This window comes from Marmota monax, unplaced genomic scaffold (assembly GCF_021218885.2).
Source record: "Marmota monax isolate L192 unplaced genomic scaffold, Marmota_monax_Labrador192_F-V1.1 WCK01_AAM20220418_F8-fsc00061, whole genome shotgun sequence".
NCBI classification, from domain to species: Eukaryota; Metazoa; Chordata; class Mammalia; order Rodentia; family Sciuridae; genus Marmota; species Marmota monax.
The window spans coordinates 18,945,608-18,960,240 of record NW_026695230.1 but is presented as its reverse complement, the minus strand read 5'-3'; the positions used below and the strand labels follow the sequence as shown (position 1 = coordinate 18,960,240).

At 32.0% G+C, this 14,633-nt stretch overlaps 1 protein-coding gene across 2 annotated transcripts; it reads right to left on the bottom strand.

Annotated features, from left to right (window-relative positions):
* Positions 1 to 4,026: 4,026 nt before the first annotated feature.
* On the bottom strand, positions 4,027 to 13,642 carry LOC124088410 (glutamic acid-rich protein-like). Of its 2 annotated transcripts, none has more exons than XM_058576910.1 (3): positions 13,439 to 13,642; positions 8,216 to 8,514; positions 4,027 to 5,739 (listed from the first exon to the last, which is right to left on the bottom strand). In XM_058576910.1, exons 2-3 carry the CDS (start codon positions 8,502 to 8,504, stop codon positions 5,549 to 5,551), a joined length of 480 nt encoding a protein of 159 aa, XP_058432893.1. In that variant the 5' UTR covers positions 8,505 to 8,514; positions 13,439 to 13,642; the 3' UTR covers positions 4,027 to 5,548. The 2 variants fall into 2 exon arrangements, with proteins under 2 accessions (XP_058432893.1, XP_058432894.1); XM_058576911.1 differs by lacking the exon at positions 13,439 to 13,642 and adding an exon at positions 10,207 to 10,309.
* Between the last annotated feature and the right edge of the window lie 991 nt (positions 13,643 to 14,633).

The window sequence follows — 14,633 nt, the reverse complement described above, 5'->3', positions numbered from 1 at the left end:
TATACATAAAATATCTTCATATTTTCATATATACCTGCACAACATTGGGACTAAATATAAATAAGAAAATATTGTTTTTGCAAAACATTTTTCTTCATAGAATACACTTTAATATTTTGATGTTAATACATTACTTTAAAACATTATTGGGTATGTCTAACTAACATCTGAGCATGTCTAAGTCACATCTTTAATGAGAAGGGAATTACTGTCTAGGGAAAGACTGCGGAATTGAGATTGAAAAACCACACTTAAGTTGCTTCTAAGTGGAAGAATGCCACAATGTAAATCATTTCCATCATTGTTAGAGTTCATTTTTCTTCTTCCTTCCTATCATTTTTTTTAATTTTAATTGAAATATCTATACTTTTTTAAGGGGTATAGTATTATAGTTCAATACATGCATATGAGGTATGATAATAAAATCAGGATAATTAGCATTTCCATCTCCTCATGAAATGATGTTGAATTTTATAGAATAATTTTTCCATCTCTATTGAGATAATTTTATTTACATTCAGTATGTTGATATACTGTATTTTATTTAAAGATTTATTCCTTTTTTGCAGTGCTGGGGAGGGAAGCCAGAGCCTTGTATATGGTAGGCAAGTGTCTCCCACTGAGCTACATTCCTAGCCCTGTATTATTTTTATTGATTTGCATATGTTGAAACATCCTTGCATCTATTGGATAAATATCATTTAATCATGATGTATAATTTTTGACATACTTATGGGTTTGCTTTGCTAGTATTTTGTTGTGATTTTATCCATATATGTCCACCAGGGATATTGGTCTATAGGTTTTTATTTTTTATTATGTCTTTGGTTTTGGTATCAGGGAAATCAATGTAGAATGAGTTCAGCAAAGTTCCTTCCTTTACAATAGTTTTGGGATAGTTTGAGGAAACTTAGTATTTATTCTTCTTTAAGTTTGATAGAATTCAACAGTAAAGCCACAAAGTCCAAGGCTAGATTTCTTTGTTCACAGAAATTTTTATTATAAATATAATCTCTTAGTTTGTTACTAAATTATTCAGATTTTCTGTTTATGAATGATTGGTACTTTTATGTCTCTAGGAATTTATTTGTTTCTTCTAGAATATTCAATTTGCTAGTGTGTAATTGTTCATGGTAGTATTGATGTGGTGTCAATTGTAAGGTCCAAACATTCATTTATTATTTCATTTGTATCTGCTCTCTTTTTATCTGATTTTAGCTACAGGCTTATAATTTTTTTTTTTTTTTGTCTTTAAAAATTACCATTGAGGGATGGGGATATAGCTCAGTTGGCAAAATGCTTGCCTCACATGCACCAATCCCTGGGTTCAATCCTCAGAAAAAAAAAAAAAAAAAAAAAAAACCTTTGAGATTTTTTTTTCTTTTCTATTATTTTTCTAGTTTCTATTTCATTCATTTCTGCTCCAATTGTTATTATTTCTTTTCTTTTTTTAACCTCAGGTTTAGTTGGTTCTTTATTTTCTAGTACCTTGAAAGATATAACATTAACTTGTTTATTCAAGATTATTTTTTCTTAATATAGGTAATGATCAGTAGCAACTACCCCTCTTAGATATGCTTTTGTACATTCCATGTTTCAGAAAATTGTGTTTCCATTTTAATCTAAACTATTTTTAAAACTTTTATTGTTATAGGCTTTAGAATTCATTTTGACATAATTATAAAGTCATGGAATATAATTTGCTCTAATTCAGTCCCCAGTACTTCCCCTTTCCCTCTTTTCCTCCCACCCCTGTTCCCTTCACTCTACTCTACTGATCTTTCTGTTATTCATCTATTTTTTTTAATAAATGTCCTGTGGGTATACATGATGATGAGATTCACTGGATATATTCATATATATATATATATATATATATATATATATATATATATATATATATATATATATATATAGAAAATTTAGATCAGATTCATTCCACTGTTCTTCCCTTTTCCTGTCCCTCCTTCTTCCTCTCAACCCCTTTCTCTACTCCACTGATCCTTTTTCTATTTTGAAGGGATTTAACCCCTCTCCCTTTATTTTGTTTTCCCTCTTTTTTCCTCCTTATTTTGTATTAGCTTCCACATATCAAAGAAAACATTTAGCCTTTGACTTCCTTGGTCTGGCTTATTTCACATAGCATGATAGTCTCCAACTCTATTCATTTACCAGCAAATGCCATAATTTTACTCTTTTGACGGCTGAGTAAATTTCACCTTTTTTTTTTTTTTTTGATGGCTGTTTTGTATATATACACCACATTTTCTTTATCCATTCATTTATTGAAGAGCACCTAAGTTGATTTTATAGCTTAGCTTTTGTAAATTGTGCTGCTATAAATGTTTATGTGTCTGCCTCCCTATAGATGCTGATTTTAGTTCTTTTGAATATATGCTGAGTAGGATAGTTGGGTTATGTGGTAGTTCCATTCCTAATTTTTTGAGAAATCTTTATTCTGCTTTCCAGAGCAATTGATTAAATTTGCATTCCACCAACATTGTATGAGTGTGCCTTTTACCTACATCCTCAAAGGCATTTATTGTTGTTTATGTTATTGATAACTGTCATTTTTTACTGAAGTAAGATGAAATCTCAATGTAGTTTTGATTTGCATTTCTGTAATTGCAAGAGATGTTGAACATTTCTTCAAATATTTGTAGGCCATTTATATTTCTTCTTTTCAGAAGTATTCGTTTAGTTCATTTGCCTACTTACTAATTGGCTTTTATTTTTATTTATTTAGAGTGTGTGAGTGTGTGTATGTGTGTGTTAAGGTTTCTGAATTCTTTATTCTGGATATCAATGCCCTCAGAAGCAGGTGGCAAAATTCTTCTCCATTCCATAGGCTCTCTGTTTGTGCTCATAATTGTTTCCTTTGCAAAACAGAACTTTTTTTTTAACTTGAAGCCATGCCACTTATTGTTGTTGTTGTTGTTTTATTTCTTGTGCTTTACAGATCTGACAGAAGTAAATTCCTCTGCCAATATGTTGGAGCGTTGGACCTACATTTTTTTCTAGAACTGCAGAATTTCTGGTGTAATTTCTAGGTCTTTTATTCACTTTGAGTTGAATTTTGTGCAGGTTGAGTGATCTGTTTTCATTCTTCTACTTATGGATATTCAGTTTTCTAGCACTATTTATCAAAAAGGTTATCTTTTCCCCAAAAAAACAGCATTGGCACTTTTGACCTTGTCTCTGTGTCTTCTCTTCTGTTCCATTGGTGTTCATGTCTCTTTTGGTGCCAGTACCATACTGGTTTTGTTACTGTAGCTCTGTAGTATAATTTGAGGTCAGATATTGTGATGTCTCCAGCATCACTCTTCTTGCTGAATATTGCTTTGGTTATTCTGGTATTAGAAAATACCAAAATATTTCAAAATACCAATTTCTACACTTATTTTTCCGAGTTAATTTTAAACCTTGTTTTTTATTTCTATGAAGAACATCATTAAGATTTTGATGGGGATTTTCATCAAATCTGTTTATTGCTTTTGGTAGTATCGCCATTTTGATAATGTTAATTTTGCCTATTCAAAAACACAAGAGATCTTTCCATCTTCTAAGGCCTTCAATTTCTTTCCGAGGTGTTCTGTAGTTTTCATTGTAGGGGTCCTTCACCTCCTTTATTAGATTCGTTCCCAAGTATTTTTTAAATGATTGTGAAAGAAATAGTTTTTCTAATTTCATTTTCAGCAGATCCATTACTGAAGTAGACAGAAGTGATTTATTTATATGTCTTGATCTTGTTGTGTCCCGCTACTTTACTAAATTTGCTACCAGCTTTAAAAGTCTTCTGATGAAATTTTTGAAGCATTCTAAATATAAAATGATGTCATCAGCAAACAGATAATTTGAGCCTAATCAACCCTAAAAGACTTCACTTTTTCATACTACCACATTGCCCACTAAGTTTTAGGACCTGGAATTTTTGAGATTATACTTTTGAACTACAGTGGCTTGTGTGCACTATTTCTTCATGGCTAGTGCTCATGACAAACCAGTTTCAAAGATATTACAAGTCTGTTCATTGATTTAGAAATTTATTAATTTATTAGTAAAATATGAACCAAAGAGGATGAATGTTTTTCCAGGAAGCATATGAAAAGGTGATTATGCTTTATGCTAGGGTACACAAACAAAAGGTCCATGAACTTTGAATTTCAAAATCATAAAATTGAGCATGTAAACATCCTTAGTAAAGTGATATTTATACTTAACAATTGGTAAATTGTGGCATTAGACAAAAGCTGATCTTTGTTTTTTTTTAATATAAGTCTTCTTTGGAAGACAACTCTAATAGATTGAAGAAAAAATTAAAATAGAAACAAGCATCACAATTTCTAACTTAAATTGATCTATGAATTTCAGATTATAAGTTTTTAAGAGCTTAATGAAGAATTCAAAGTGTACCTCAAACTTTTTTCAAAATCTGTGTGATTCCTAAATTTTCATTTTGATGTCCAAATAATGAAAGTTCAGATAAAGAGGTAAGTGTCTCAAAGATGACACAATTAAGAAAAGGTGTATGACAGAAACAAGAACACAGCTGTTTATGACAAGTATTAGCTTGGTTTGAACAAAGGTAACCTATGAGAAAATAAAAGGCCGCTATGGTAGAGAACAGAATAATCAAGGTTTTACTCTTCTCTATTTTCAGTATGTTTTTCTCAGAATCTAGTTTCATAGTATTTCTAAATGAAATCATATTTTACTCATTTACTAATACAATCAAGCTTAAAGAAAGAAACCACAAAGCCCTATTTCTTGCTCTCATAAAGATACACCAACTATATATCTAAAATAAAAACACTGGATTAGATAACAGTTTTCTATGAAAACCAAGTACAAGCACAGTGTTAAGTATAAATTGTACCTAAGAGATAACCTAATTGAATTCAGTATGTTTTAGGGAGGAAGAGGTTTTAGTAAAAACTGGCAAGAAAAATTCTGATGACATGATACACACACATAGACAGATTTTGATGTCTATATATACTTATTTATGGACACTTATAAAATAAAAACAAGAGGTAAAAATTTCCAGTCCTATATGCAATAGTATTTATTTTTTCTTAGCAATTATAAGACAAATCTTTTATGGATGCTTGAAGATTTTATTTTTATCTAACAGCTAAAACTTCTTATATGACTTAAAATTTTATCTTACAGCAACACCATAAAACCTCAGTCTAAAACCTCTTTCTTTATTGGTTCTTTTAGTTATATATTGGTTGGAATTCATCTTGACATAATTGTACAAGCATGAAAGAGATTTTGTTCTAATTCAAGCCCTATTTCCTCTCCTCCCCTTCCCTCTTCTACCCTCTGCTCCCTTCCCTCTATTATCTTTCTATAAGTTTCACTCTGACAAACTATAATTAGCTCAGAAATGTTTTATTAAAGAAATAAAAAGAATATGTAGAATAGAAAATAAAGCACTGGAACAAAAAACACAAATTTCATGTTAGTCTCCACATTCCATAAAAAAAGTAATAAGGGTGAATATTTTCAATATTTTTCTGTAAGAAAGGGTTTTTTTCTCTTTTTATTTATCATCATCGTCATCATCGTCATCATTATCATCATCATCGTCATCGTCATCATCGTCATCGTCATTGTCATCATCATCATCATCATCACTCGATTCTTCTTCATCGGTTTCATCATCATCATCATCATCATCATCATCATCATCTGTTTCATCATCCTCTTTTTTCTTATTCTTTTTATCATTTTCTAGAAGTTTAGAGGTAAAGAACATCTTATTTTATAGTCCCTATTTATAGGGAACAATGTGCTTAACCCTTTACTTCAGTCAGAATAAAGACTGAATAAAGCTCTTGCCTCTTTGTCTCCTACTACCCTTAAAGGTCCCATAGGTATTTTGAGCTATATATATAATATCTGAACATTGTCAGGTATTCAAATTTGGAATCAAAATTTTTCTGTTTTTATTTTTATTTTTTTGACACAATCACAGATTGTACATTATATGTCTGGGATTGAACCTCAGGTTTTTCAGACTCTAAGAGCAAAATTCTTTCCACTACAACAGGTAGATGAGTTTCGTGTTTGTATGTAACATAACTGCAAGAAGACAGTTTTTTCATTCGTTTGTTTTTAACACACAGTATTTTTATTTATTTTTATGTGGTGCTAAGGATCGAACCCAGTGCTTCATGCATTCAAAGCAAGCACTTTCCCACTGAGCTACAGCCCCAGCCCCCTAGAGTTTTTAAATTAGACAACAAACACACCCACAAGATACACTCATGAGAGTAAAATTCTTTCCCCTAATAGATTGGGCAATGCTTTATACTCTAACTAGATTTTGATCATCTCTTTAAAACACTTTTAGGAAGTATACTTTAATGGTTACAGGAATAACTTCTAGAATCAATCTGAAATGTGACATTTCTTAAGTTTACCCATTAAGAAAATTAATTTCTCTTAACCTTTGGTTTTCTTATCTAAAAAATAGACATAATATTTATAGCTCATAATAATTAGCAAGATTTTTGACAACTTTAAATCTTTTCTAATATTTATTAGATAAAATTTACATTTCATGTATAATTTTAATTACTTTGTTATCTTATTTAAGTATTTATAAAAGCTTATATGTGTTAGATATTTTTATGGACTCATACTTATGAATTTGAGTCCAAGCCAACTAATTTCAGAATATGTATATAAAGCAAGAGATTATTGGGTTATCGACTGTGTACTCACCTTCACTTAATATTCCTCTGAGCCCAGTTTTTGCAATGAGTATGATTCACTCTTATTGATACAGGATTGGCATAGGATTTTTCATTGTATTAGGCATTGTAACTAATCTATAGCTAATTAAAAATATACAGGAGTGTGGACCTAGGTCATATACAAATACTACCATTTTACAGAAGAAAAGAGGACTTGAGTATTTTGTTATCTGCAAAAGGTCCTGGAATCAATCCCCAGTATATACCAAAGGAAAATTGTAGTTTTATTTTGGAGAACATCATAATATCTGCAGTCCAAGCTGTATCAATTCATTTTGGTGACCAAAAGTCCAAATTACTTTTAAAATCCTATTTGAAAGTTAGTAATTTCTTTTTTACCTCAAAAGAGAATCCAGTTTTCAAATACAGTGCAGAAGAAAGATAACACTGGGAATTCCTGTTTAGTAGATCTTTACTTTGCTAACTAAAGTAGCCATCTCTTCTCTTCAAAACATTATCTTTGATGAGACAATATTCAATAATGCTCAGAAAATTCAGGGCAAATTTTCCAAAAGTACCATGAATGATCTATTAAACTGGAATTAGCATCATGATCTCAGGTAATGAAAAGTGCTTGGAGTAAAAGATTGTTCCTTCTCTGACTTTCAGATCTTCATTAGCAGGGGTTCTGTGAGACCCCTAGAACTCTGTTCTTAGTAGCTGGCAACATTCTTTCCTTCCAACATAGCCTCTTCACTACTGTTTTTAGCTAATCAGAGAAAATCTCAGTATTTTTATCCTTTATCCCTGAGTATTCTAGTTATATTAAGAAGAGAAAGTGAAAAGGGTATTTATCATCTAAATTCAATAGTTGTATAGCCTTGAATACTATGCCTGACTTCAACTGTCATTAGCAACCAATCTTTTTAAAAATATTTTTTAGTTGTCAATGGACCTTTATTTCATTTATATGTGGTGCTGAGAATCAAAAACAGTACCTCACACTTGCTAGGCAAGCACTTAACCACTGAGCTACAACCGCAGCCCCTCCAACCAATCTTACCCTAATCATAATGTCATAAATCCATCCTTCTCTAGTCTTCATTGTTTCCCCTTATTTTACATCTACACAACTCTTTATGAAACTACCATATCCCCCAAAACAAAGTTATTTCCATTGTTCTTATACAAGTCTTTATTATTTACTTAGTTACTGATGATTAACAGTGTGTACACCTATACAATTAACAGAAATAATAAAATTATTATTAAAAAAAACACATAACCTTGGGAATAATTTGTCACCTAAAATGAATAGTAATGACTTGAAAAACCTAGACTAATACTGTAGACATATTGTCAATATTTGGGGGGACAATGCTTACTAAATACGATGGGATATGAAAATAACTGCAGAGTTTTGGTGAGTAGGTGAAACTATGATTGAGATTTGAAGCTTTCTGATGGAACAGTAACAAAAGCAGTTAAAAGTCAAAGTTTTGACTCACCCTTGATATCATAAAGGAGCCTCTCAGCCACGTGTCTCTGGTGAATTTTTTTCAGGATTTTCATGGTAACCTTCACTGCATTCCATGACCCGTAATGGTTGACCAGGATTTCAGCAAGATCTTCATGATCGGAGACTTTCTTAATCTCCCCCCTAGGAATATTCTTAAGTTTTTTTTTTAGCTCGACATAAGTAAGTTTGCTCTTAAACTTCTTCAATTCTTCATCTACAAGTTCTTGAAGAGAATTTGCCAAGTGCTCACGTGCCATTTTGTACATCTTTGAAGACATTGATAAGTGTCTATTAAGGAATTAAAAGCCAGATAGGATAGCAAAGATTAGTTGCTGAAAGCTAGAACTTTTCTCAAATTATCGCTTTACATTTATAGTCACAGCTAAGAATCAAGGGTACATTAAGACTAGAAGAAAAATCCAAGCAGAGCAAATTAAGAACCAACAAAAGTAAGAAAAGCCATGATCTAAAAGGAAAATGTTAATTTGTATTCCATGAATGGAATCAACATACATGGAAAATATCCAAGAAGAGATTTAATCTAGAATATTAGCCAGAGACATATTAGGAATGAACATTATGTCTTAATAATATTGGGAAGTAGACACAACCAAAACACTAAAAAAAAAAAAAATCAAAAGATCACTACTAGCTTTAGAAAATATAAAGTATTAGAATGAGAAATATTCTTAAATAAAAATATAGCTTAAGCAGCATTCTCCTGAAGAGAGTCCCCATCTCTTCTAGCAGAAGTCAGGATGCCAAAAACTCAAATCGGTCCCCACATACTTCAAGTAAAACTTTCTATCTCTTGGGACTTCCCGACTCTATAGGCTCTCTATGTAAAAAGGAAAAATGATCCCCAGAGTTTGATGATACCTTGTCAAGATCCCTTTATCTTTCTTTAACTTTTCAAACCACTTCATTATCATTAATATTTGTTTTAAGCCTGTAATATCTTATCTTAATGTATCTTTTGTCTCTGTTCATGCTTATTATCACAAGAAGCTCATAAAACACTGTTCATCATGTAACTGGGCATCAATTTTCATACAGTTTGAACAGTCTCTTTTTTCTGTCTTTAAGTTTGATTTTGTTTGGGTATGGGTATCTGATTACTTACCACATTATTTTGTTCTTGAGCTTAACCTCCATAATGTTTCTACTATTATGTAGATGCAATAAAATGACATACTATCCAATTTGAGATAGATGGTACAAATGTAGGAGAAAGAGCAAAAAAGTTGTATTGCAAAGAAAGACTTGGAGGAAAAATTCCCTTTACTACATGATGAATGAAGGCTAAAAATAGTTGAGAGTTATTAAAGTCTAAAACCTACAATGTATGTATAATAAGATTTACACATCTTATATGTGATATAATTTATTTATAACTGTTTCTATGTTTCTAGAAGCTTCAAGATGGATATGAACCCTTAATCAAATATAGATAGAGAAAATATTTAGAATGCATGTGCATGTTTTATATTGTGATAAGAGCACTTTATGTGAAATCTACTCTTATAACAAACTTTTAGGTATACAATATAGTAACACTAACTATAGACATTAAGTTGTACAACATCTTACATAACTGAAACTTAGCATCCATTGAATAAAAATTTCCTGTCTTCCCTGCTTCTATTCTTGACATCTCTCATTCTACTCTCCATTTCTAAGAGTTGGGCTATTTTAGATTCCATATGTAAATGGAATCATTCAACATTATTCTCAATAATCAAAATGTGGAAGTAACCTAATGTCTATCAGTAGATTAATTGATAAAAAAATGTAGCATATACATAAAATGGAATATTATTCAGCCTTTAAAAAGAAGAAGACTGCCAAAGATGATAATATGGACATTATGTTAGGTGCTGCTACAACTTATATTAAAGTATCTAAAAATGGGATGTTTTACAATCAAAAGAAGAACAAAGTGATAGAATGTCATAAAATAAGTACAAGAAATTTACTCACCAAAAAAAAAAAGTCCTGAAACTTTCTTTCTGTAAGAAAGTGTTTCAGATTAGGTGCTGGTGTTTAGGAATTTCTCTCAGAGATCCTGACTGTGAGCAGCATTCCAAATTAACTGTGGACTTTGGGAAAACAGTCTTTATATAGTATTTTTAAAAAATTCTGATCTCATCTGATCTAAGCACTGATGCTCAAAATAAGATAAAATTCATTCCAAAGAAAGAAGAAAAACAAGGTATGGTATGGGAAAAAATAAAATTAAATCACTTCTGCCTGCAGGCAGAAGAGAGAATGAAGAAATCCATCAACTCATACTACTGATTACAGAATAATAAAGGTGGGTACAGAACCTGCCATTACACATTTGTTTGGGGGAGGATAAAGAAATATTCCAGGTATCTTTGAGATAAACATATATCAGATACTGGATGATAGTGGAAAAAACACGTAACAGATTCAGAAAACAAATTTATGAACAAAACAAATTTCTTATTTTTATGAGGCTTAATCTAACAGAGAAAAAAGTGAAGTTAAACAAAATAAATTTTGCAAATCATTATTGTAATCATAGGAACCAGGCCAAAGCAAGAGGATACTACAAGAGCCTCCACCAAAACTACAGTCAGAAAATATGGATTTAACTGTAATTATATTGCTTAAAATCTGGAAAACATTGACCAAAAACATGTCCTTCAAACCTATGGTAGCATTCATGATTAACACGGTGTCTCAGAATACTGCATTCACATATTTTTAGTTATATGTATACTCTCCCTAAAAGCAATCTTTAATCCACGAATTCACATAGAAAAAATGAAGTTGAGTCAAGTCTAAATGCCAATTATTTGAATCTTCAGTATGAAATCTGGCACTACTCCTAAGTCTCAGAAAATTACAATTTGTCAACAGCCAAAGAGTGCTAAGCCACCATATACTGGATGACTGAAAACAGATCTACTGCAACCAGCTGTGACACCTAGCCACAAAGGCCAGCAACTAATTGAGGAACACAAAGTTATTGTGTTACACAGTTGGGCTGCACAATCTCCAGCCCTCAACCCCAGAGCTAAAGCCAAAAGAAAGTATGCAGAATGCACACCCATCCCTACCAGCAGTCTTGACCACCCCAGTGGAAAGAAGCTTTTTTTTTCTTAGCAGTACTCTTTTTATTTTTTTTCATCTTTTTTTCTGCTCTTCTTTCTTTATTGTTTCCTTTTTTTCTTTTTTCCCTTTTTCCCCCACCATTCTTTGACTTTTCTTTTTCTTTTTCTTTTTTTTGTTTGTTTGTTTGTTTTTTGTTTTGGGTTTTTTTTTTTTTTTTTTTTTTTTTTTGTACCAGGGATTGAACTCAAGGGCACTAGACCTTAGCTCTATTTTGGATTTTACTTAGAAATAGGGTCTAACTGATTTGCTTAGCACTTCACTTTTGCTAAGGCTGGCTTTGACCACATGATCCTCCTGCCTCAGCCTCCTGAGCCACTAGGATTATAGGCATGTGCCACCATGCCTAGTTCAACTTTAAATTTTTTTAATTCATCTTCTTTCAAATTTTAACTTTTAAAAATTTTTATCCTAAACATCACTTCATCATATAGTATTAAAATTTTTCAATTTTTTCCATTATGTACAAATTTGTGGGCTTGAATGTGGGTGTGAGCGTATGTGAAGGCATATGTGTGTCCTCATGTCAATTAGGGCTACAGATGTCAATGGAGACACCAGACTATTATCTTAAATCAGCAGAATGGATAAAAAACAAGATCCAACCATATCTTATCTGTGAGAGACTTATCTCAAAGGTAAAACCCTCATAGGGTGAAGGTAAAAGGACAGAAAAAAAAATATTCCATGCAAACCAACCCTGAAATCAGAATAGAGTAACCATTTTCATATGAGCCATTACATCCTGGTAAAGAGAATAATCCAACAAGAAGAAACAATAATAATATATATATGTGTTCCAAATATTAACTCAATTACATTAAAAAAAAAGACTACTTGACATTAAATCCCAGACAGACCCCAATACAATAATATTAGGAGATTTTAACACACACTCATGAATAGACAGATCATCAAAGCATAAAATCAATAAAGATATATCCAACCTAAATAATTCTATAAGTTAAATGGACCTAATAGATAACTACAGAGCATTTCACTCCAAAACAGCCAAATTCTCTTCTTCTCAGCAGCTTATGAAACTTTCTCCAATATAGACTACACTCAAGGCTAAAATATAAATCTAAGTAAATACAAAAAAACTTCATGTAATCCCATGTATCATATCAGAACACAATGGAATGAAACTAGAATTCAACAACAAGAAAAATAATAAAAACCACATAAACACATGGCGATTAAACAATACTCTTTTAAATGAAGAATAAATCAAAGTAAAAGTGAGGGAAGAAATCAAGACATTCTCAGAAACAAATGAAAACAAGGGTATAACATATCAAAATTTCTAAGATAGTAAGAAAGCAGTAAAAAGATGAAATTTTACTGCATTGAGTGCATACATTAGAAATATAGAGAGATCCTAATTCAATAAACTTATTCTCCACTTCGAGGGCTTGTGAAAAGAACAAACTAATTTCAAAATCAGTGATAGTCAGGAGATATTAAAGATCAGAACCAAAATTAATGAAATAGACAATTTAGTTAAATACACAAGAATGCCAGAAGCAGTGGCACATGCCTGTAATCCCAGCAGCTCTGGAGGCTGAGATAGGAGGATCTCAAGTTCAAAGCCAGCGTCAGTGACAGTGAGGCACTAAGCAACTCAGTGAGATTCTTTCTTTACATAAAAAATACAAAATAGGGCTGGGGATATGGCTCAGTGGTCAAGTACTCCAGAGTTCAATCCCCAGTATCACAAAAATTAAAAAAAAAAAAGAAAGAAAAGAAAATGCACAAGATCAACACAACAAAGAGTTGTGTCTTCAAAAATATAAAGAAGATTGATAATCCCTTATCCAAACTAGCTAAAAGAAACAGAAGTCCCAAGTCAACTAAATTAGAGATGACATAGAAGATATCACCACAGACATTTCTGAATTCCAGAGGTTCATACAAAACTATTTTGAAAATTTATACTGCAATAAACAGCAAAACCAAGAAGACACTGACACATTTCTAGGCACATATAATCTGCCCAAAATAAATCAGAGATACAGAATACATAAAGAGACAAATTTTCAAGTAATGAAATTGAAACAACAAAAAGCCTTACCAACAAAGAAAAGCCCAGGATCAGAGGAATTCTCAGCAGAGTTCTACCAGACTTCTAAAAAAGAACTAACACCAGTCTCCCTCAAATTATCCCATAAAATTGTTAAGGTCGGGTGAGTGTCGGAGGAAGAGACCACCAAGAGACTGTCTCATGCAACAGCAGAGGGTTTATTGGGGGTCCAGCATGCTGGGGCTCAGAGCTCACTTCAGAGAAGCAGAGAGCCCCGAGAACAGCTTAAGCAGAGCTTATATACATTCTTTGGAGAGGGCAGGGACTTCACATACATCATAACAAATCATTGTACACCGCGGGAAAATCAAACAACAACTCTAAAACATGATTAGTTCATTCACTGGCGGGAACAAGTTGGGTAAGGGTGATTGGTCAGTACAAAAAGGGGTATACATTCAAACTGATTGGTTCAAGCCCTGAGGTATGTACGTAATGAGCTGCATGGTTTCTGGGAGGGGTTGTTTTCACAGAGCAACCAAATGGTCAGGAGAGATTTCTCAACATACATTTAGTGGTTTCTCCGGGAGTTGTTTTGACATCTACATAAATTTCAGGTTCCAGGAAAACAGAACTCAAACTCAACCAAGAAAACAAAACTTAACTTTTACATTCTTAACCTTTCATTTATTTAAAGGGAGGGAACATTACCAAATACATTCTATAAAGCTAATATAACCCTAATATTGAAACACATCTAAGAAAGCAAACTAGACACCAATATCCCTGATGAACATATATGACAAAAATCCTCAATAAAATACTAGCAAATCACAACTAAAAGCAACTAAGAAGATAATGCACCATAATCAAGGGAGCTTTATTCCAGGGATACAGGGCTATTTTAACAAATTTATTGCAAACAAACAAATGTAATTCATCACTTAAACAGAATCAAGAAAAGAATCATCTCATCATCTCAATAGTTACAGAAAAGGCTTTTGATAAAATACAGCAACGATTCATGTTAAAAAATTTGGAGAAACTAAGAATAGAAGAAATTTACCTCAACATTATTAAGGTAATATATGACAAACCCGAACCCCAAATCATACTAAATAGAGAAGAACTGAAAGCTTTCCCTCTAAAATCAGGGACAAGACAAGGATGATCCACTCTCACCACTTCAATTCAATATAATTCCCAAAACTAACCAAGAAAACAGGCAAAAGAAGGAAATTAAAGG